The sequence below is a fragment of the Dipodomys spectabilis genome, unplaced genomic scaffold (assembly GCF_019054845.1).
Source record: "Dipodomys spectabilis isolate Male_0828 unplaced genomic scaffold, ASM1905484v1 ptg000069l, whole genome shotgun sequence".
Lineage (NCBI taxonomy): Eukaryota > Metazoa > Chordata > Mammalia > Rodentia > Heteromyidae > Dipodomys > Dipodomys spectabilis.
This window is the reverse complement of record NW_024870746.1, coordinates 17,016,165-17,037,908: the sequence shown is the minus strand read 5'-3', so window position 1 is coordinate 17,037,908 and position 21,744 is coordinate 17,016,165. Positions and strand designations below refer to the sequence as shown.

At 35.3% G+C, this 21,744-nt stretch overlaps 1 protein-coding gene and 1 long non-coding RNA gene across 3 annotated transcripts in view; both read left to right on the top strand.

Annotated features, from left to right (window-relative positions):
• Positions 1 to 18,256, top strand: part of Kctd3 (potassium channel tetramerization domain containing 3) — a 36,712-nt gene extending 18,456 nt beyond the window's left edge. The window contains exons 10-18 of one of the 2 annotated variants that reach the window (XM_042681980.1): positions 157 to 272; positions 6,463 to 6,550; positions 6,648 to 6,764; positions 7,753 to 7,923; positions 10,520 to 10,675; positions 11,673 to 11,769; positions 14,903 to 15,087; positions 15,167 to 15,305; positions 16,577 to 18,256. In XM_042681980.1, coding sequence (XP_042537914.1) covers positions 157 to 272; positions 6,463 to 6,550; positions 6,648 to 6,764; positions 7,753 to 7,923; positions 10,520 to 10,675; positions 11,673 to 11,769; positions 14,903 to 15,087; positions 15,167 to 15,305; positions 16,577 to 17,138 — 1,631 coding nt within the window. In that variant the 3' untranslated portion in view covers positions 17,139 to 18,256. The remainder of the gene's footprint in view (positions 1 to 156; positions 273 to 6,462; positions 6,551 to 6,647; positions 6,765 to 7,752; positions 7,924 to 10,519; positions 10,676 to 11,672; positions 11,770 to 14,902; positions 15,088 to 15,166; positions 15,306 to 16,576) is intronic. The other variant, XM_042681982.1, reaches the window with a different exon arrangement.
• Positions 18,257 to 19,520: 1,264 nt separating this feature from the next.
• Positions 19,521 to 21,528, top strand: LOC122109529. The gene is made up of 3 exons (XR_006147709.1): positions 19,521 to 19,533; positions 20,685 to 20,686; positions 21,144 to 21,528. It is a non-coding gene; the product is annotated as an uncharacterized LOC122109529 (long non-coding RNA).
• The last annotated feature ends 216 nt before the right edge of the window (positions 21,529 to 21,744 follow it).

Below are 21,744 nucleotides of genomic sequence, written 5' to 3'. Positions count from 1 at the left end.
TGACCAAGTTCTCATTTGTTGTCCCCAGATCTAGCACAGTATTTGTAGAAATGAAAATAGGTTCAAGTAAGCCCCCTGGGAGATATTTTTAATTTACATTTGACTAATCCTAAAAATGGTGATAGTTTAGCTTCTTTCTCTGTTTTGTCGTTTAAGGAGTGTTCAGCCTTGGTGTTCCCGTGGATGCCCTCTTCTTTATTGGCAACCAGTTGGTGGCCACGAGTCACACTGGGAAAGTGGGGGTGTGGAATGCTGTCACTCAGCACTGGCAGGTTAGTTTTAATTAACGCATACTGCAGCAGTGAAAATACTGTGAAACTTAGGCTATTTATATATCTATTTTTTCCTTTTAGAGTCCACACTGTTTCTCAGAACATTGAAATTGGTGGTAAATTTGTTTCTAGATAGATATTTGATTATTATTCAAGGAATCTATGTTGCTTTGGAAAATGGGTGCTTTTCAACAGTGACTTGGCACCTCTTCATTTCCTTGAGTGTCCTACCTTGCATGCTGTGAACATGGTATTTAGGCAGACTTCATTTCTTTTTTTTTTGGGGGGGGGGACCGGTCATGGGCCTGAACTCTGGGCCTGGCCGCTGTCCCTCAGCTCTTCAGCTCAAGGCTAGCACTCTACCACTTGAGCCACAGCGCCACTTCCGGCTTTTTTCTTTTTGCTTATGTGGTGCTGAGGAATTGAACCCAGGGCCTCATGCATGCAAGGCAAGCGCTCTACCACTGAGCCACCTTCCCAGCTCCCAAACTTCATTTCTTGAGTGGAGGCAGAGATCTGCTTGAAATATATAGCTTGTTGTAAAAAGATACTAAGCTAAATGCTCTGAAGTACTTGAGTAAGGAGATAAAGACTAGCAAATTATGAATACTTGATTTTGAAGAAAAGAGGAACAGCTAAGACACCAGGGATCCCGTTTTAGAATGCTACCATTCTAAAGTGAATAGCAGGCTTGAGATGAAGGAATCTAGTGGAAGAAGCAGAGAGAACTAACTAGTGACAATGGTAGCAGAGATGGCAAAGGTCAGCCTATCTGAAAAAAATTTCTGGAAATGACAGGATTGGTGTCAGATTGATTTAGAAAGAGAGAAGAAAAAAAACTATCAACTTGATTCAGAATTATAGTTTTAATACAAATGGATATAACACAGAAAGCGTTGAGAAATTATGATATCTGGTTTATTGAAATTTTGATATCTGAAATTGGTAGTAGTAAGGAAGTGTCAAGTAGGCAGAAAAAGATATAAGAATCTCAGGGATTAGAAAGAAGTTAAGAAGACTGGTCTTGAAACGAATGACAATTACTAGGAAGAATATTATCAGAAGTTTAATGTAGGCTTTTTAGAGCTGGAAAATAGTTCTCAGTGGTAGAGCCTTTTCATATCACCTATTGAACTGACTTGACGATAAAAGAGTAAACCCTCCAATGTAAAGGGAATGTCCCTGCACATTGAGATTTAGTCAACTGTGATGCAAATAATTTTTTTTTAAATCCCACCTGTATCAAACATGTACATACTCTTTCTTGTCATTTTATCCTAAAAATGATACAGTTAAACAATATAGTTTGTTTTGTTAGCTAGTATAGTTAATCTGAAGGTGAATTAGAGGTAGATGAGAAGATATCTATAGGTCCTATGCAAATACTACATCATTTTATGTTTTAGCACCCAAGCATTTTGATATCCTCAGAAGTCTTGGGACAAATCTCCTATAGGTAATGATGAATGATGTAATTGTAGTAGGGGTCAGCGAAGTATAATAGGACTCAGTGTGGATATTTAAGTTCTAGAATATCCACTTGTAGAAAATGGTATAAAAGTAAGCTAATCCAAGTGCTAAGATTCTCACAAAGGTGATGGGTCAGTCTGAAAGTGACAGTCTAGGCAGGAATGTGTCATCATGATTGATGAGAGACTAGAAAAATGTTCTTGAGATCTCGTAACAGAAATGTGGGGTCAGGTAGTGAGAGAATAAATGGTTTTCAATTAAAAGAATTGGTTCTTTTTTTTTTTAAATAAGTTTCTTATTGTGAAAATACTATACAAAGGGGTTACAATCACATGAGCAAGGTAATGAGTACATTTCTTATCAAGCATTGTTGCCTCTTCCTTTGTTTTTTCCCTACCATCCCTGCCCTCCCATCTCCATGACTACCCCTCCCCCTCCCCCAAAGTTGTAAAGTTTGTTTTTGGTTATAGCATCTTGTGCATCTCATTGTTGCAATGGGTCCACCTATATCCCTATTTAAATAATTTGTTTTTTCCCTTCCCCTCCCCAAATTATACGAACATCAAATACAGTGAAAACACGGGGTATACTGTAGGGGAGGGACATACAAAACAACAAAACCATCACCTTATAAATACGTTAGAAACAATAGCAAGAAAGAAAAAAAAAACTTGTGTCCTTATCTTGGGGTTCATTTCGCCTATCATCATCTTATCTGACCTTTTCTGCTTGTCTCAGACATATACTAGTTATTGCAAATAAGGGAAACTATGGGACCTATGTTTCTTTGGGCCTGGCTTAATATAATTTTTCCAAGTCTTTCCATTTCCTAACAAATGGGGCGATGTCATTCTTTCTGATGGAGGCATCGAATTCCATTGTATATATACTACATTTTTTTGATCCATTCATCTACTGAGGGGCATCTGGGTTGGTTCCATATCTTAGCTATGGTAAATAATGCTACAATAAACATAGTTGTGCTGGTAGCTTTAGTATGGTCTTGTTTGTGATCGTTAGGGTAAATGCCCAAAAGTGGGATTGCTGGGTCCTAGGGGAGCTCTATGTGGAGTCTTTTGAGGAACCTCCATACTACTTTCCAAAGTGGTTGAACAAGTTTACACCCCCACCAACAATACAGGAAAAAAAAAAAAGAATTGTTTCATAGGAAAGATAGGCTTTGTTTTCAGTAAAGATAAATCAGGTTTGTGTGTGTTTGGGGAAAAGATACTAACTAGAGTGGACTTCCTCCACAGAGTGTAACTGGATGCATTATATGCTTAGCATAAAAATATGGCCCAGTGAGTCTAGGAGGGACTGATGTGGTTCTTGTAAGGTTTAGGTCAAAAGAACTTGTTCATTAAGATTTTGCTGATGGTATTTCTTTAAAGAGAAGTGGGAATTCTATTTGTTTATGGAAGTTCTTCTGTCAGGTGGGCCATTTTGCTAATTGTGTCTTCTGAGTTTTCAGTGGCTGTAGTTTCTTCTAAAATGCTAAAGTTTACTTGAAAGAACATGTCTTCAGCACTTTTTTTTTAAACTAACAGTTTTAAAATAATAACGTTTTATATCTTTTTTTATTGTGAAAATACTGTACAGAGGGGTTACAATTACATGGGCAAGATAATGAGTACATTTCTTATCAAGCATTGTAGCCTCCTCCTTTGTTTCCCCTTCCCATCCCTTCCCATCCTCCCCCACGCCCCCCCCCCCCCCAATCCTCCAAGTTTTAATCTTTCAGATAGTCTTAAACTTTTAGTCCAGGCTTCTTGCTTGGTGTATGCATGAAGTGAAAAACCATATCTGACAAAGTAGATTTGTTACACGTGTCAGAAAGACCTTAGGAAGGTTGACCATTATAAGCCTTGTAACCCGGAAGCTGGATTTCTCTGTAGTGCATTGCAGAGATGGTATGCAGTGAAATCACAGCTTTGATCTGAATCTGCAGATCACAGCAGACCAGAGGCTGATTCTCATGACTGCTGTGACACTAGCCAAAAATGTTCTCATTTGTCCCTTGGCAATAATTCCGCCCACAGATAACACAGAAAAAACATTCAGGGCAGCCCTTGCGTTTATACTCATTTAGATATTTACATATGTAGATAATTTAAGGGTTTTAATAACCCTTTATGCTCATTGTATGATCAATTTTGATTCCAAGTGTTTGAGTCAGATAATGAGAGTGGAGAAAGAATTTACATTTAAAAGACATTAAAAGAGACAGGGCACCGGTGGTGGCTCACTCCTATGATTCTAGCTATTTAGGAGATCTGAGGATCATGGTTCAAAGCCAGCCCAGGCAGGGAAGTTTGTGAGACTCTAATCTCCAGAAAACCAGAAGTGGCACTGTGGCTCAAGTGGCAGAGCACTAGCTTTGAGCTGAAGAGCTAAAAGTGCAGAAGGGAGCGGCTAAGCCCAGAGTTCAAGCCCCACGACAACCAAAAAAAAAAAAAAATACATTGTAAATTTTTCTTTTTTAATTCTTTTTGTTATTGGTGGTGGTGGTGGTACAGGAATTTGAACCTACGGTCTTGCATTTTTTAGGCAGTGCTCTACTATTTGAGTAATACTCTGAGGCTTTCTCTCTTCAGATACTTTTTGGATAGGGTATTGCTTTTTTGTCTGGAGATAGCCATGGACCATGATCTTCCTATTTATGCTTCCTTACTAGTTGGGATTACAAGTATGTCTCCTATACCCAGCTTTTTTGCTGAGATAGGATCTTGCTTTTTTGGGGGGATGGCAGGGGAAGCCTGGGCTGAACCTCAGTGTTCCTAAATCTCTACTTCCCAAGGGTCTGGGATTTTAGGCCTATACCATTATGTCCCACCAAAAAATTTGTTTTTAATATCAGTTTCTCACTTAGACATTTTTAATAAAATATTGAAACTTGGTAAATTAGTAAAGAAAAATGAAGGAATTGCTCAACTTCAGCTTCTTGTTCCTTTTTACATTTGATCCCCCTCTTTACACATAAAATTTACACTGAATCGGTATTCCGAAATACTTCTGCAATCTAAGAAAGAAGTTTTAGGCATCTATTATGTACCGACCACAGTCCTAAGCATAATCACTTAGAATGCGCAGTAAGGGAGTTCATTTGGCTGATTCAAGCTTCTTCCTCTTTCTGCGTCTAAAAAGACTAGATATGAATATTAAAACCATTTATATGTGTATATATAATATGTATATTAAATGCTTCATTTATTTGTGGACACACAATACATGGCATCTGTCAAGATTCTAGGGTCTGAGCAAGAATAGTCATGGCTTTGTGGGAAGGTAAAAATGGAGCTTCTGTCAAAAAACATGCTCATCTAATAACCTTATAGTAAAAAAAAATGGACATTTGTTTAATGTCTTGGAAAAGAGAAAAAAACTCATGATGAAAAACTGAAAGCAAAATATTCAAATTAACAGTACAAATAATGTGAATTGTATTTCAATTTGAGAAAATCATCTAGGACCATTTTTGTTTCTAGATGTAGACATGAAACCAGATGGGGGACACTTTTATAAGTGAGCGCACATGGACATTTTTAGAAGAAATCATTTTTTTTATAAATAAGCTCAAAATTCATAACCCTCCAAATTCCTACAGATACAGAAGTGAAGAAAATGTTGGACATCTCTTTTTGACCTTTGTATGTAAAACTTGGAGACTACTATTTCATTTAAATGTCATCTGTGTAGTTACATATGCCCCATGGCCTGAACTATGAGGAAGGAAGATTCAGTTAATTTTACTTAACATTATCCCTTTCCTCCCTCCCTCCCTTCCTTTCTTCCTTTGCTAGTTACTTTTTGATTGATGTAGTAAACTCCTTCTTTTTGTCTTCTCACTATATGAATTTGTTTGAAAGAACGGATTTTGCTTTTTAGGCTCAGTACCTGAAAAAATTTCCCACACACTTAGGAGATCTTTTTGTTTTTGCCTGTGATTTTCTAGAAAACAGGTAAAAAATTCATATGAAGAAAAAAAAAGGAAATTCTGCCTTTTGAAAAAAATTAAAATACATTATCAAAGGATCAAGTACTGTTTCATTGTTACTTGCTCTGTTTATTAGTTCTAATTCTGCCTCTTACCATGTGACTTGATTGGGTTTTAAAATTTTTATAGAGGAAGTATGAGAGAAATGGTCTTGCCAGACTTGGCCTTCCAGTCATAGTGGGTTATGATCTAGTGATCTCAAGCAGGCAGAGGGTAATACAGCTGACTTCAAAAGTGAACTGTGATGTGGGAATACAATGTTAACAAATTCTTTAAAAGAAACTACGATGATGTTCTTTCTGAGTTCCCTGGGGCATGGGTGTTTATGTATATGTACTTTAAAAAGTTAGCTGGCACTGGTGGTTTACCCCTATAATCCTAGCTACCCAGGAGGCTGAGATCTGAGAATCAAAATTTGAAGCTAGCCAGACAAAGTCCATGAGCCTCTTATGTCCAATTAAGTACTGAAAAAAGCCAGAAGTAGAGCTGTGGCTCAAGTGGTAGAGAGTTAGCCTTGAGCAAAGCCTTGCGCCCTAGCCGCTTCTCAGTGACAATGCCCAGGCCCTGAGTTCAAGACCAAGGACCAACATTAAAAAAAGAGAAAAAAGTCAAATTGTTGAGCCCTATAAAATTGAGTATTGTTTTTATCAAAACAAGGTTTTGAGGAAATTGAACAGAAAATAAACTGATTTCTTTCTAACATCTGATAAAAATCTCATTACATAGGTTCAGGATGTTGTTCCTATAACTAGTTATGACACTGCTGGGTCATTCCTTCTGTTGGGATGTAACAATGGATCAATATATTACATAGGTAAGACACTGACAATGTTCCTATTTCAATACTTGTTAAATTATATTGTTTTAAATGAAAATATTATTTTATAATGCTATTTAAACTTTTTGGTTAGATATGCAGAAGTTCCCTTTGCGAATGAAGGATAATGATCTTCTTGTTACTGAACTTTACCACGATCCTTCCAATGATGCGATTACTGCTCTGAGTGTTTACCTCACACCCAAAACAAGTGAGTCGATGGTAGTCACGATAAGTTCCCAAAGCTCCTGTGGAAATGGGTTTTTATTCATTAGTTTGTTATGTGACTGGGTAAAATTAATTTGATCCTTTTGAGAACTTCAGTGCTAAGGATTTCAGCTCTGTTAATCTAAAATAAGTATTTTATTTTATACTAAAGTGAAAATGACCAGTAAACCAACATATTTTGGGATGAGAAATTAAAAATATTCCCTTCTGAATTGTATTTAGTAGACTGTTATTATGGAAAAAAATTCTGTACATTGATCTTCCTTGAAAAATAACTCATTCTACTTTTTTTAAATGTTAGTTGCTGAGATCCCTCTTACTTTTAATTTTGTTTTTTGGTCTGGGCACAGCCATTTGTAATCCTGACTTCCTGAGAGCAAGATAGATAAGTATGATGTAAGCAATTTGTGTTTATTCCATAGGCTATGGTTTTGATTTTGGTTTTTGTGAGACAGTCTCACTACATAGCACAGGCTAGCTCTAAATCAAGATTCTCTTGCTTCAATCTCCGCCTGAGTACTGGGATTATAAATGTGTACTACTGTACCCTTCCTTACTCCAGAGCTTAGAAAGCTGCTTTAGGAATACTGCCTTGTTTCAATGGCAGTCTTGGCATGGCAGATTTACTAATTCTGTAACTGTATTGAGTACCAACTGTATCTCAGACACCGGGAAAGGTGATCAAGGAGGAGACGATTATAACTTAGTTTCGGTTGATAGACATGGAAATTCGTACAAGTTCAGTGTGTTGTTCCCATATACTATGTAATGGTGAAGTTTTATTTTGAAGTGAAGGTTAGGAAGATACTAATAAGGAAATAATGATGTAAAGTAGCTAGAGAAGCCTTCAGATTTCTTTACTGAGTAGTTTTGGTGATAATCTTGAGTCTCACTTATCATAGGGAAGTTTTTCAAGGACAGCTTTCATTTTATTATTACTTAATAACTGCCTTTCACCTTTGCCTCTCTAGGTGTCAGTGGTAACTGGATCGAGATTGCCTATGGTACAAGCTCTGGAGCAGTACGTGTGATTGTACAGCACCCAGAGACAGTTGGGTCAGGTCCTCAGCTTTTTCAGACTTTCACAGTTCACCGAAGCCCTGTCACGAAGATCATGCTGTCAGAGAAGCATCTTGTGTCCGGTAAAGTAATGAATGATTCGAATTGAGAACAAATTCTCTCTCTGTGAAAGTTGGCTCTGTTATTTTCTATATGCCTACAAATTAAATTTGAAGAGTATTTTTTTTGGAGAAAATGATACTTAAATAGGAAAAGCAATTGTAGAAAAAGCCAGGCGCTGGTGGCTCATGCCTGTAATCCTTGCTACTCAGGAGGCTGAGATCTGAGGATCGAAGTTCAAAGCCAGCCCGGGCAGGAAAAGTCCATGAGACTCATCTCCAGTAAACCACCAGAAAACCGGAAGTGGTGCTGTGGCTCAAGTGTTAAGAGCACTAGCCTTGAGCTGAAGAACTGATGGACAGTGCTCAGTCCGAGAGTTCAAGCCCCATGTCAAACAGCAACAACAAAAAAGAAATTGTAGGAAGATCTAGTAACTGAAGAAGTCCTAGGATTGTTTTCAAAGATTTCTTTGATATTGCCTGGTTATAGTATAATAAACTTCAGAAGTATAACGTGTCTTTTGTTCTCCAATTTTTCACTCAAGGCTGTTCTGGCATTTAGTGGTTAATTGGAGATAATAGTCTCATGGATTTGTTTGTATGGGCTGTCTTGGTACCACCATAGTCTCTACCATGACTTGCCTTTTTGCTTATCTGTATTCTAGATCCTATTTATGCCATACTTTTTTCCTAACTTCCTATCCACTTTCTTTTGTTCCTGCCTCTGTAACTTAGAACTTTTGTTTCTGATTTTTTTAGATTTTAAATATTTCCCTTCTAGGTAACTTGTCTGGCTGCCTTCTTGTCATTGTCATTTCACATATCCTCCATGAGGTCTTCTTGGCTACCACTCCCATTTAGCCAAACCTCTGTCCAGTAATAGCTTTCTTAATAGGAGCTCATTTGTTTTCTTTAAAAAAATTTTTTTATTATAAAGATACTGTACAGAGGGGTTACAGTTACATGAGTAGCATAATGAGTACATTTCCTATCAAGCACTGTTACCCACTTCTTTGTTTTTCCCCTACCATCCCTCCCACCTCCCCAGCTCTTCTCTCCACTCCCCCCAACTGTGTAAAATTCGTTTTCAACATAGTGTCTTATATGGCTCATTGTTGTGGGTCAACCTATATCATTTGTTTTCTTCTTAGAGGTTTTCCGTTTTCTTCACTTGGTATTTATTTGCTCAACATCTATCCTTATTCTAAAATAGAAGTTCTACAGCTCCAGGAACTTGTGTTTTCCACTGTAGCATAGCTCTTGGCTTGTAAAAGATACTGAATAAATGTGTAAAATGAGGCATTTCAAACCTATGACAGGATATGTTTTTTTATAGGGTCTTTATGATGTATAAGTGACAGTGCTTAATAACAGTTATTATTTTAGTGGTTACAATGTATTGTAGTATGTAATACCAAAGAATGACTACTAAATAAACTTTGTTTATAATATAAAAATTTTCTTGTAGATTTGAAATTTCAGCAATTAAGTTTGTCAAGAGAAATGACGAACTTATCCAAAACCTGGAGTATTTTATATAATCCCACTTATGCCACCTGGTGGACATAAGCAACAATGTAATCATGTTCTTTTCCTGAACTGTGTTCTAATGCCTAAAATTAAGATTTCATATAATAATTAACAAACTTGCCTTGGTTACCTAATATTAATTTACTAATTTATTAAAATATTATTTAAATTGTTTTTCTGAATCCCAGTAAACTTAATAGTAACAATAAAATCAGGAAATTAATTTCATAAAATTGATTAAACAGTTTAAAAATAAGTATTGCCTCCCTTTTTTAAACCAGAGAAATTGACATTTTAAAAATTAAGAATTTTGCTACATAAGAACAAAACTGTGTAGGTGTTACTTGTTGCTATTTGTGAAAATTAAATTTCTTTCTAAAGTTTGGTTTACAATATGTAACTCATTTGTTCAATAGGAAGTAGTATGTATATGAGTCTTAAATCCTATCCTAGAATTTACAAATGAATAAAAGCTCATTAATGAGTAACAACAGATTTTCTATAGTTATTATAAGTGATAAATCAGTATATTTATTTATATTAGTGATAACATTTTTGGTATAGGTTTTTCTTTTTAGTAACAGTACTTATTCAGATAGGGAAAATAGAAAGGAAAATGGATATAAATTGGAAGAAATTTCATTTTATATATTTCATTAAAAAAACAGAGCTAATAACATTTTAAAAAACAATATACTTACTTATACAAAAGTAATGCTCAGTTCTAGTATAGAATATTTAATGTTATTATGAGTGAGAGTAAATAGTTGCTTGCTACATATTTGGTAAATGCTAATAGTAATTTTTCAGTAACTCCTGATGTGGACCTATTTAACATTTGTGGCAATTATACACTGTGTAGTTTGTCCATAAAAAGGATATATTTTCAGCAAGGTAAAATGTATTCAGTTTTGTCACTTCTTAGCTAGGTACAACAAATTTAAGGTAAATATGTCATTTGGTTCTTAAAAGATACCATAGGCTGTTAATGGAGATTATAATGAAAAAGTTAAAATGAATTTAGAAGAGTATTTTGGTGGACCCTTGTGATGTGTAGCTAGTAATCATTTGTAATCACCTTCTCTCCTAGTCTGTGCAGATAATAATCATGTACGAACATGGACAGTGACACGATTCAGAGGCATGATCTCTACTCAGCCAGGTTCCACTCCTTTAGCCTCATTCAAGATACTGTCTTTGGAGGAGACCGAAAGCCATGGCAGCTATTCCTCTGGAAATGACATAGGTGAGAATTTTCAGATATTTCCAGGCATTTCAAATGGAATATATTATCCACATTACAAATCTAAAATGGAATCTAAAATGTGACATTTTCATTGAAATCAGAAATTTAGCATGGGTTTTGTTCATTTTAGGTTCTATGAATTCTCAAAATACTATTATTAAAGCTTTTTCATTGTCTATAAAATTGGGAGCAAAATATTTATCTTACCACTTCCATATTTACATAATGCCATCTTCAAATGTTAAACTACTTCTTTTTGTAAATAATGTTGATGGTGTACACATTTGATACTTAATGGTTTTTCTTCTTAATTACTGAAATAAAATTTGAAGCTAGAAAGAGCTAATGTTTTATAATCAGTCATTTTAATGGCTTTATAATATCTATTAAGAAAAAATGTAGCATATTTTTCTAGTAATATGTTATAATTCCAGCAAAAGAATCTAAGCAAAAACAAGAGAGGGAAAAAGAAAATCTGAGTAACAAGTCTTACTGTCCTGTTAATATATAGCTTTAAGGAAATTATCACATCCAGCTTTTAAAGCCTAGTGCTAAAATAAAAATTTGAAATACTAGCTGGGTGCTCATGCCTGTAATCCTAGCTACTGAGGAGCACCGTTCAAAGCCAGCCCAGGCAGGAAAGTCCGTGAAATTCTTATCTCCAATAAAACACTAGAAAACTGGAAGTGGTGCTGTGCCTCAAGCGGTAGAGCACTCGCCTTGAGCTGAAGATCTCAGGTACAGCGCCCAAGCCCAGAGTTCAAGCCCCACAACTGACAAAAAAAAAAAAAAAGAAATACTATGTATATCTTAAGACTTTTTAATGCATATTGAAGTGCTTTTATCATTCTGTTTTGCATGTGGTTTGACTTGGAATTAAATGCTAGCTTTATAGCATAAGAAATTCTTTTTGAGACTTGGGTATTAGTATTGATATTCCTTTGGTAAAGTGATACAAGTTAAAATTTATTTTTTTATTTGCTGTTTTCTGATCAAGGGCCATTTGGAGAACGAGATGACCAACAGGTGTTTATCCAGAAGGTTGTTCCCATCACGAACAAACTATTTGTAAGACTCTCATCTACTGGGAAAAGGTAACACTTTATTATAATTATACTTACACTAAGAAATTGCTTTATTTCTTTCAAAACATTTGTAGTTTGTTACATTCATTAATTATTAAGCTAATATTAAAAATATACTTAGTTTTTATTCTCTAAGATTTAAAATCTTTACTTAGTGATATAATAGAACAGTAACACATTGACCTTCTATCATGGACAAATACAATTACTGATTAATTTTTTTTTAAACCTTTGATTTCTTTCAAGAGGGACTAGAATTTAAATATTTTCTGTCCAATTCCATTCAATTCTGTGTGCATTGTTTGCATCTCTCAGATAAAAAAAATTACAGATTATCTGAGCATGTCCCTGTATAGAATACAAAGATAATATTAAACCTTGATGAAGAATAATGACAAGTTAAAGACTTATGGGACGCACAATTTAATATACCCATGTTTCATTTTGTATTTTATACCATTTCTCCTTCCCTCTTCTCTAATGTAGAAAAAATGTCTGTATTCTCAAAAAGGGAATCCTATCTACTGTTCTCAGTATTTGCACAGTGTGCCTGCTTCCCTTATGTGCCACTGCACTATTTTATCCTTTAGAAATGACTTCTAATCAATCTTAAAGCGAAGAATATGGCAAAGTGAATGTCAGACAGATAAACTAGTTCTGCACTTCCTTTTATGATCTGTGTAAAGTCATGTCGCTAAGTCATGTCCCTTAACCTTTGTTTTTGTTTTTTTTTTTAAACGAAACAAAGTTCAACTATCTGACAATATATTGTAGGATAAAATGACTTAAAAATATAAAATATCTTATGACCCTGACTGTCACAGAATACAGGGTGCTTTCATTTTTCTTTTGCACTGGTTCAAATTTTACTTCCTCTAAAATTGTTTGCCGCCTCAGATTGAGCTTGAGCTTTAACAATTCTTTTTCAAAACAAGTTTGTTTTTTGTTTTTTTTTTTGGCATGTTAAACAACTAAGTAAAATTCCTATCCACCATTCATTAAATAAGCTGCTTTTCTTTTGAATGTTGCTGAAGTTGTTGGTGGTTTTAAAGTCTTAACTTTAAGATGATAAATTTTCTTTCCATCAGGGTTCATTGTATGTTGTAGTTATTAGCAACCAAAAAACGAATTAATTCCAGAAATTGATTTTTATGTACTTAAGTTATCTTTTTGACAGCCTTCTGTTTTTTAATTTAAGAAAATGTATTAGAAGCTTGAATGTAGATGAGACCAAATTATTATCTCAAAAATGTTATAAATCACTGTGGTTTAGTGTTCAGCGTATATTTGGTTAAAAACAAACCTGCCAAATGCTTATTAAAACTGGTATAACACTTACAATGGTCAATTTTAATCCCCTCTTTTCTGTTATTTTAGACAGTGGAAGTGTATTGTAATCAACTATTTGTGTATGCTAAAATTATATCTTTCCATTTTTAAATTTATGATTCCATTGGGAAAACTATAGTTATACAAGTAACCATCTGAAGTGACTGTTGTGAACCAAAGCTTGCTGTTTAACGTTCAGACTCTTAATAGAAGCAAAATTGAAAGGGTTCTATTCGAAAGTAAGGAAGAACACTTCTTGTGGAAATTTTTGACAGAAAAGTTCTAAGGAATCTATCCCTTAGAGGAGCAAAAGCAAATTCATACTTACTTTTATGCGTGTGTAAAGTTGATTTGTTTTATTTTAAAATAAAGAATCTAGTTTTATAAATCAGTTTACAAATGTTCAAAAGTAAATGTTATTCATCCCATTAACAATAGTAAGAACAATTATCAATGAACAAAAAACTATGAATTAAAAAACTTTTTTTTAAAAAAGAGATCTACTGGGGCTGGGAAGGTGGCCCAGTGGTAGAGTGCTTGCATAGCATGCATGAGGCCCTGGGTTTGATTACTCAGCACCACATAAGCAAAAAAAAGCCGGAAGTGGTGCTGTGGCTCAAGTGGTAGAGCACTATCCTTGAGCTGAAAAGCTGAGAGATAGTGCCCAGGCCCAGAGTTCAGGCCCCATGACCAAAAGAGATCTATCTACCTTGCCTGATAACTACAATAAGAATTGTTGCAAATGTTATACTCAGTGGTACAATACTAATAACTTTTCCCCTTAAGATAGGCGTGAGACTAGCATAGCCTGCATAGCCTATTACTATATGTAATCCTTCTTTTCCTCCCTCCTTTCTTTGTTCCTTCCTTTTTCATACTAGGGTAAATTCAGAGACTTGTTTTACTTGCCAGGTATTCTACCAATACCTCAGCGTATGTGGATTACCTAATAGTAATTTTTGTTTTCAAATAATCTTTTTCACTTTTGAAGAAGTGAAGTTCACTGCAGTACAATTCAGCTAGCTCTCATATGACTGACTATATGACTTTGGGGAAAATAATTTGCTTACATTTTCCCTTGGTTTCCTCATTTATCAGGATGGATATAAGTGTTCATAGCTGGGCCCTCCCGCCTGTAATCCTAGCTGCTCAGGAGGCCGAGGATCACGGTTCAAAGCCAGCCCGGGCATCAAAGTCCATGAGACTCTGATCTCCAATTAACCACTAGAAAACCGGAAGTGGTGCTGTGGCTCAAGTGGTAGAGTTAGCTAGCCTTGAGCTAAAGAGCTGAGGGACAGCACCTAGGACCAGAGTTCAAACCCCATGACCAACCAAAAAATAAATAAATAATTGTTCAGGTTATTTTTATCATATTTGAAAACCAGTGAGTTACCTATTATTTTAAATATGCTTTGATAAAAGATCCTAAAAGAACATATACGGGCCATCTGTGTTTTTTTTTTTTTTCCTAGTTTCATATCTTAAACTTTTCACCTAAGTCCTAGTGACTTTTCAAGATTTGGCATGACTGCTTGCTTTCAGCTTTGTTTTTCATGGTTCATTTTTAAACCTCATTAAGACTTTTTAGGTTTTGTGATTTAATTATTTGCCTTATTTCAGTTAGCTAAATAAAGCATTGGTGTATAAGAACCTTTTCCCAAAGAAGCAAGACTTGCACTACCTATTGACTTTGTCTGACCCTTTAAGTCTGCTTTAGATACTCATTCAACTCTAACATTGCCGTTAATGAAAAATCTTGATTGTAAAATGTTATTGCTTCCCATAGTTTACAATCATCTACTATTTTTTGCAGAATATGTGAGATTCAAGCTGTTGACTGTACTACAATATCCTCATTTACAGTGAGAGAATGTGAGGGATCGAGTAGGATGGGCTCAAGGCCAAGGCGCTACTTGTTTACAGGCCATACAAATGGCAGCATTCAAATGTGGGACCTGACCACTGCTATGGATATGGTGAACAAAAGTGAAGATAGGGGTAGGTTCCCCTGAGAAAGATGCTTGACCTAAGTACAAGTTTGACATAAGTGATTCTAAGGAGTGTTTGTTTTCCTCAGATGTAGGAGGTCCAACTGAAGAAGAGCTACTTAAATTACTAGACCAGTGTGACCTGAGCACATCTCGTTGTGCTACTCCTAACATTAGTCCAGCAACTTCTGTGGTTCAGCATAGCCGTCTACGAGAATCAAATTCTAGGTAGGTTAAAGAATTGATTGCTTTGGGGGAGATTGATGCATTCTAATTACAGATGCTACAAAAGCTATATTTGTTGTAGTATGTATTTAGTTAAAACTTTACTTTGGTACTTAATATTTAACATTTTAATGCATTTCTCATCTATATGCATATTTTATCCTTTACATAGTAAAGATTTTTTTTTCCCCTTCTCTGTGAGAGTGAGTGCTAGGGAATGAACCCAGGACTTTACAAATACTAAGCAATGATTCTGTTGAATTAGGCCCCCTCCTCATTTTTGCCTCATTTTAACTGAGTTGAGAATTACTTCCAGTTAGAATGCCTATTGTGATCAAGAATTCACTCAAGGGGTTGGAGATTTAGATCAGTGGAAGAGCACTTGCCTGGCAAGTGCCAAGGCCCTCAGCTTGGTCCTCAGCTCTGGGAGGGGAAAAAAAAAGAATTCACTCAAAATTAGGAAAATTGCATGTCTCCTTGGGAAGCAGTAAGAACCTTATTCCTTCTTTATGTATTTATTTTCATGAAGCTTTGATCAAACCCAGTCAAAAATAAATTTTACAAAAAGACACCTTAAAACAAAAATTTGGAATTATTCTATCTGTATTATGCAACTCAGTTCTTGTATCCCACTTCTGGTTGATGGTGTTTAAGTTGTTGTGAGACCTACTGTTCCCTGGCCCTTAATTTTGTGAAAATATGCCTTTAAAAGGCAAGATCGAAGTTAATGTGGTGAACTTAAGTGATGAAATGAAGTTTTTAGATTCTGAAAAGCACTATGATCATAGCGGAAGTTGGGCCATGTTACAGGAAGCAATGAATCAAACCTCTGCAGTTCAGTGTTGAGCTCTCTGAATCCTGAGCATTTGTGGTTTCTCTGTGGAACTGCATCCTTGTGGACAGTAAGGGTCTCCTGTGCCTGGCGTTACTGTGCCTATTGCCTAAGGGACAGCGTTACATACTTGATATAGTGATATAGTATGCCTTTTATTTTAGCATATCAACAAAATGAAAACTGAGGAACAAGTATAAATGGTAGATGGATTGCTTATTTCTTTTTTCCATCTTTTTGACAGCTGTTTAAAGTGTGGCTTGAATGAATATATGTCTGTGGTATTATTTACACTGGTAAATGTATATGTAGGCTATCTGATAGGTATTTTTATAGAAAGAAATATAGATATAAACACCTTATATTTACCTAGTTAATGAGAAATATTCCAGAGAAAGTCAAGTGAGATTTGAACTCTTAATTCTTAAAACCTGTATTTCAGCCTCCAGCTCCAGCACCATGAAACAATTCACGAAGCAGCTACTTATGGCTCTGTGAGGCCTTATAGAGAGAGTCCTTTGTTAGCCAGGGCAAGAAGGACTGAGAGCTTTCACAGTTACAGGGACTTCCAGACAATTAATTTGAACAGAAATGTGGAAAGAGCTGTCCCTGAAAATGGTAACTTGGCTCCAGTACAAGCTGAAATGAAAGGGGCAACAGGAGAATGTAATGTATCTGAGAGAAAGTCTCCTGGAACAGAAATAAAAAGTCTGAAAGAATTAGAAAGTGGACCTGAAGCGCATAAAACAATAGAAGGTTTTTCAGAATCCAAGAAAAGAGCATCAGAGGATGAAAATGAAAACAAAGTGGAATTCAGGAAGAGAGGCGGATTTGAAGGGGGAGGATTCCTCGGAAGAAAGAAAGTTCCTCATCTGGCGTCCTCACCCAGCACTTCGGATGGTGGAACTGACTCTCCTGGTACCGCATCCCCATCCCCTACAAAGACCACTCCATCTCCTCGGCATAAAAAAAGTGATTCTCCCGGCCAAGAGTACAGCTTGTGAAAACTTACCAAAATGAATGATAATTTTATTACATCCAGAAGAAAATTGAAACCTTTCTGGATTTTTTTTTTACACTAAAATTTTACAAACTAAAATTGGACTTCATTTAGTATCTTTTTAGCAGAATTACCTGAAATAAAGAGATACAACCATCATAACCTCTTTACATTTTGTAATTTTAAGTTTCACAAGCATGTCTAAGAGAACATTTGTAAAGCAGGAGTCCACTTTAATGTTTAGCTCCTCTCTGTTGATTTGTTGTCTTTACTCCTAATCTTATGCCTGAGAACTGACTGTATTCTTTCATCTTCATATGCCTGAGCCATGTCTTGGAATGCTTTCTTAAGTGAATCATGTGATTCTTCTTGGAGCTTAGGCTTCCAACCTTTATTGTGATTGCAAAGTATTTACCAGGAATTTGATGAGGTGCTATGTTTGTGAAAAAATATATCATGTAGTTCAAAAACACTAATGATATGGAATAACACATTCCAATGTGTGTAGGATCATTTCATTTTAATTGTGGGTCATTTTCTAAATCTCATTGTTGGGAGTTCTTAAATCTTAGCATGTATAACCAATATTCTAGGCTAAAAGTCTATGTAAACATTCTTCTAAGTTGGAGCAATTGTGTTTGAAAAGGTGAAGTAAAAATAATAATCAAGGCAAAACTTTGAGTCCCCAGAAGGGAAAATTCTCAGTTACTAATTTCCCTTGCATTAGGAGCCACCATCTGTTTTTTTTCAATATTAATGATCAAAATACATAACTGTAGCAATTTTGTTATACTTAGGCACTATAGTTCTAAATTTTTTATTAAAAGTTTTAACTTGTAAAAAAGATTATTTTAAATTCTCAGAGGAAAAGAAATAATTTTCTTATATCCTTCATTTAATTAGATTGTTTTTCAAGTTCTGAAAATAAAGTGAATGTAAGTTTAAACCACATTAAGCATTTGTTGATGAATAGCATTTGTTGATGAATAATGTATATATTCCATTCTAAGAAGTATAAGTGAGTAAAACTGAAATTCTTTAAAGTTTACTATATTGTCAGTGTCTTAAAATTCTCTTGTATTTATTTATCAATTAAACCAAATAAAAATAATTAAGCAATGAGGTTTTAGTTATTTAATGAACAATCTGTTTGAAGTAACCTTTCTCTTACGTGTTTGTGTTTTTTCTTCTTTCTATAATAATAAGAGAGGTAGAATTTAAAGGGCTATAAATGAAGGTTTAGCCAAATTGTAATCATAGAATCACTGAGGACTAGTTCTTTCACCCATTTTCCTTACTCCTATATTTATATCTCGCCACTTTTTTTACTCATGTTTTTATGAAAGGTGAGCAGGTAAGAAAATTAAAGAAACAGTATTTACTAGGAATAAAAGACTATTTAAAAAAAGACAGTATATACTACCATATAGTAAAAATATAAAAAGTCAAACTAATCTGTGGATTATACTACATGTTAACTCTTGTTTGTTACTTTCATGTACAGGATTTTAAACCTTGGTGTTAAAGCAGAGATATGAGTTCTCGCTGGTACCTTGTAAGTTTGAGCATATTATCACTTGCTTGAATTTTTTTCTTTACATTTGCATCATGAAGGGTGTTGTGACTAGGAGAAAAAAGTTGAACTGCATCTCTACTAGTTTTTGTTTACATTTTGGTAGAAAAATGAAAACAATAATTCTTATGTCAAAGGGTTTTCCGTCATTCTGTGCTGATTCTAGATCCTATATTATCATAACACTCTGCTAAGAATTGTTCTTATTTTGCAGATGCTAGCACTGAGATCCTCAGGATAAAAGAACCCAGGGTCCTGCTAAATTTTTTTTTTTTTTTGGGTCCAGTCATGGGGCCTGAACTCTGGGCCTGGGCGCTGTCCCTCAGCTTTTCAGCTCAAGGCTAGCGCTCTACCATTTGAGCCACAGCGCCACTTCTGGCTTTTTTCTTTTTGCTTATGTGGTGCTGAGGAATCGAACCCAGGGCCTCTGGCATGCAAGGCATGCGCTCTACCACTGAGCCACCTTCCCGGCCCCCAGTCCTGCTGAATTTGAATCTTACATAGGACTCTTTTGAGTCCACACTTAATTTTAAACAGTGCTTGAGAACATTACCACTTGAGAACATTACCACAATGTCTGATTTTCTTAAAGTGCTTACACTAGAGTATTTTTCATAAATGCACTAAATGAAACTTGATTCACATTAATGTATTTATTAAACCATTTTTAGGCTAATATACATGGTATTAGTGTATTGGGAACAAATTATTCATTTGTAACATAATTAAGTTCCTTATAACTGAATTATTTCACTGGCCTATGTTTTGTTTACAGGTTGTTCAGTGGAATCATTTTTATATGGAGGCCAACACAAACTTTACATCAGTATAAGGTACTGCAGCAGAGTTTTATTTAAAAGTCTTCACTTACTGGAAGTTATATCTGTAAACAATTCTTACTACAGTTTCTAAAAACATAACTATGTATTCTTTACAAATAGCTAGTGCTAGGAATGACAAAGCATGCTAGTTCTTAAGCTGAGAGTGTAGCCTGTGCAGTTGATAGGCCAGTAGTCAGAGGAGATGTAGAACAGATTTTAAGAGTTTGCAGACCAATTGTTTTTTGCTGTGTTAGGGGGGAATGAGAAGTCAAGGGACCTCATCCCTGTGCAGAGCATATTGCTTCTGTACAGGATTTCTTCCAGGTTGCTTAGTTTTACTGGTTCTTAGTGACACCTTGGAGGTGTTAAATCCAGATACACTACTTAGCCCTACCCTAGATCTCTTGAACCAAAAATCACTGTGGTGGAGCTACTGTGTGTAGAGCTACATGGTCTATGTAGTTTGGCATGTAATACCACTTAAACTAGTAAAACAGAATCTTAGGAGTCAAATAAGATTTGGAGTATTGGACAGGGTGGGGTTCTAGGTGAAGCCATACCAGCATCTCTCCACTCTGATTTGTAGGGTTAAAAATGCAAATGAGATCACTGACTGAATTAGTTTAATTACTAGATGAGTGGAGTAAATGGATAGCAAGAGAAATCCCCTGTTTTCTATTTTTATAGTTTTATAACTGCTTTATGAAGTACACAGTAATAAAGTACTAAAAATTTCAAAAACAACCATGAGCCCTGTCTTGTGAATTCACCAGAAGTGTGGATACAAGAGCAAATCAATGATCAGAAAATGCCACTTCTTCCCTCTATCCTTCAGGTAGCTCACTTGCAGACAGAGCTCACTTAGCTCATTTGCCCTAACTCTAGACAGCTAATTGATCCAGGATCAGCAAATAAAAGTGAAGACCAGTGAACTAGTCAATGCTGTGTTTCCATTTCAGAAAGTATAAAATTTTTGGCAAGAAAAAATTTTGTGCAGCCACTACCTAATCTACATGATTTGTTGAAGTTTCAGATTTGTTCATAGCAGTTGCGACAAAGCTGAACAGTTTAATACTGGTCTGTGTTTTTGACAGATGGTTGGCAAGTTTTGTCCAGGAGTGAGTCTGAGGAACAACTCTACCACAGATTTGGATAGCTGTGGTACCCCCCAGAAACTCTCTTTGAGTGTGGGACCATGTAGTTCATGATTTTCATGCAGAGGAAGTGAGCTTATTCCTTACTTTGTAAATTGCTTAAAATACTATCAGACTAGATTATAGTATGTGAGAAAGCTTCAAGGTATTTCATAGAATCACTAAAACTCTTAAGAATAAATGAAGGGGAAACCTACATTGTTTTCTAGGAAGAAGTTAAATATGTTGATGACTTGAAAAAATTTTTTTTGCCATATTACTTCCATTAATAACTTTGTAATCCAAAGGGGGAACTTATGAATCATAGATACTGGTTCTGATAGTCTGGGGATATTGTTCAAGAGGTAAAATACCTTCTAGCAAGTATAGGTCCTTCATTCAAACACCCATACTGCCAAATAACATTTGATCAGTTTACGTTATAGGTATGTATGGAAATAATCACAATGAAACTCATACAGTTGATACTCTCTTTTAAAAAAAGGATAGACATGGTATTAAGATGTAGCCAACTCTTACTCTAGGACAAGTAGTAAGATCTGAAAATGAAGAGGTTATAGTTCATATTACAATGACACATAAATGTATATATCCACACACACATACATGTGTATAGTTTTATGCTTATGTGAATTTCAAAACTGCAAGGTACACAAATAGGAATTTACTTCTTTTAATTCCATGTATACTGTTGTGAGTAGAACAGTAGTGCTGAGTTGAAAATGTCAGAAGTCCTTGGCATTCAATGAAATGACAGAATTTTGTGAAAGCACCAATTGGAATTTCAAAGCTTTGTAAAAATATGTGAAACAAAAGCATTAGTTGATAGTGGAGGTGTTTGCATCGAGACAAGTTAGGTGTTTACTCTTTAAATTTTCTAAGTGTAGATGAATGAAAGAACACTAAAATGCATGAGGCAGAGTCAATATCGAACCCTAGTTAAGTGCAATCTTTAGCTAAATGTGTATTTGCAGTGCTGTTTGTTTCTGACTTGACATGACCTGAGGTTAGGTTTCACTTGCAGCTCTCATGATTCATATAGCTATTCCTCATGGGCTTCTT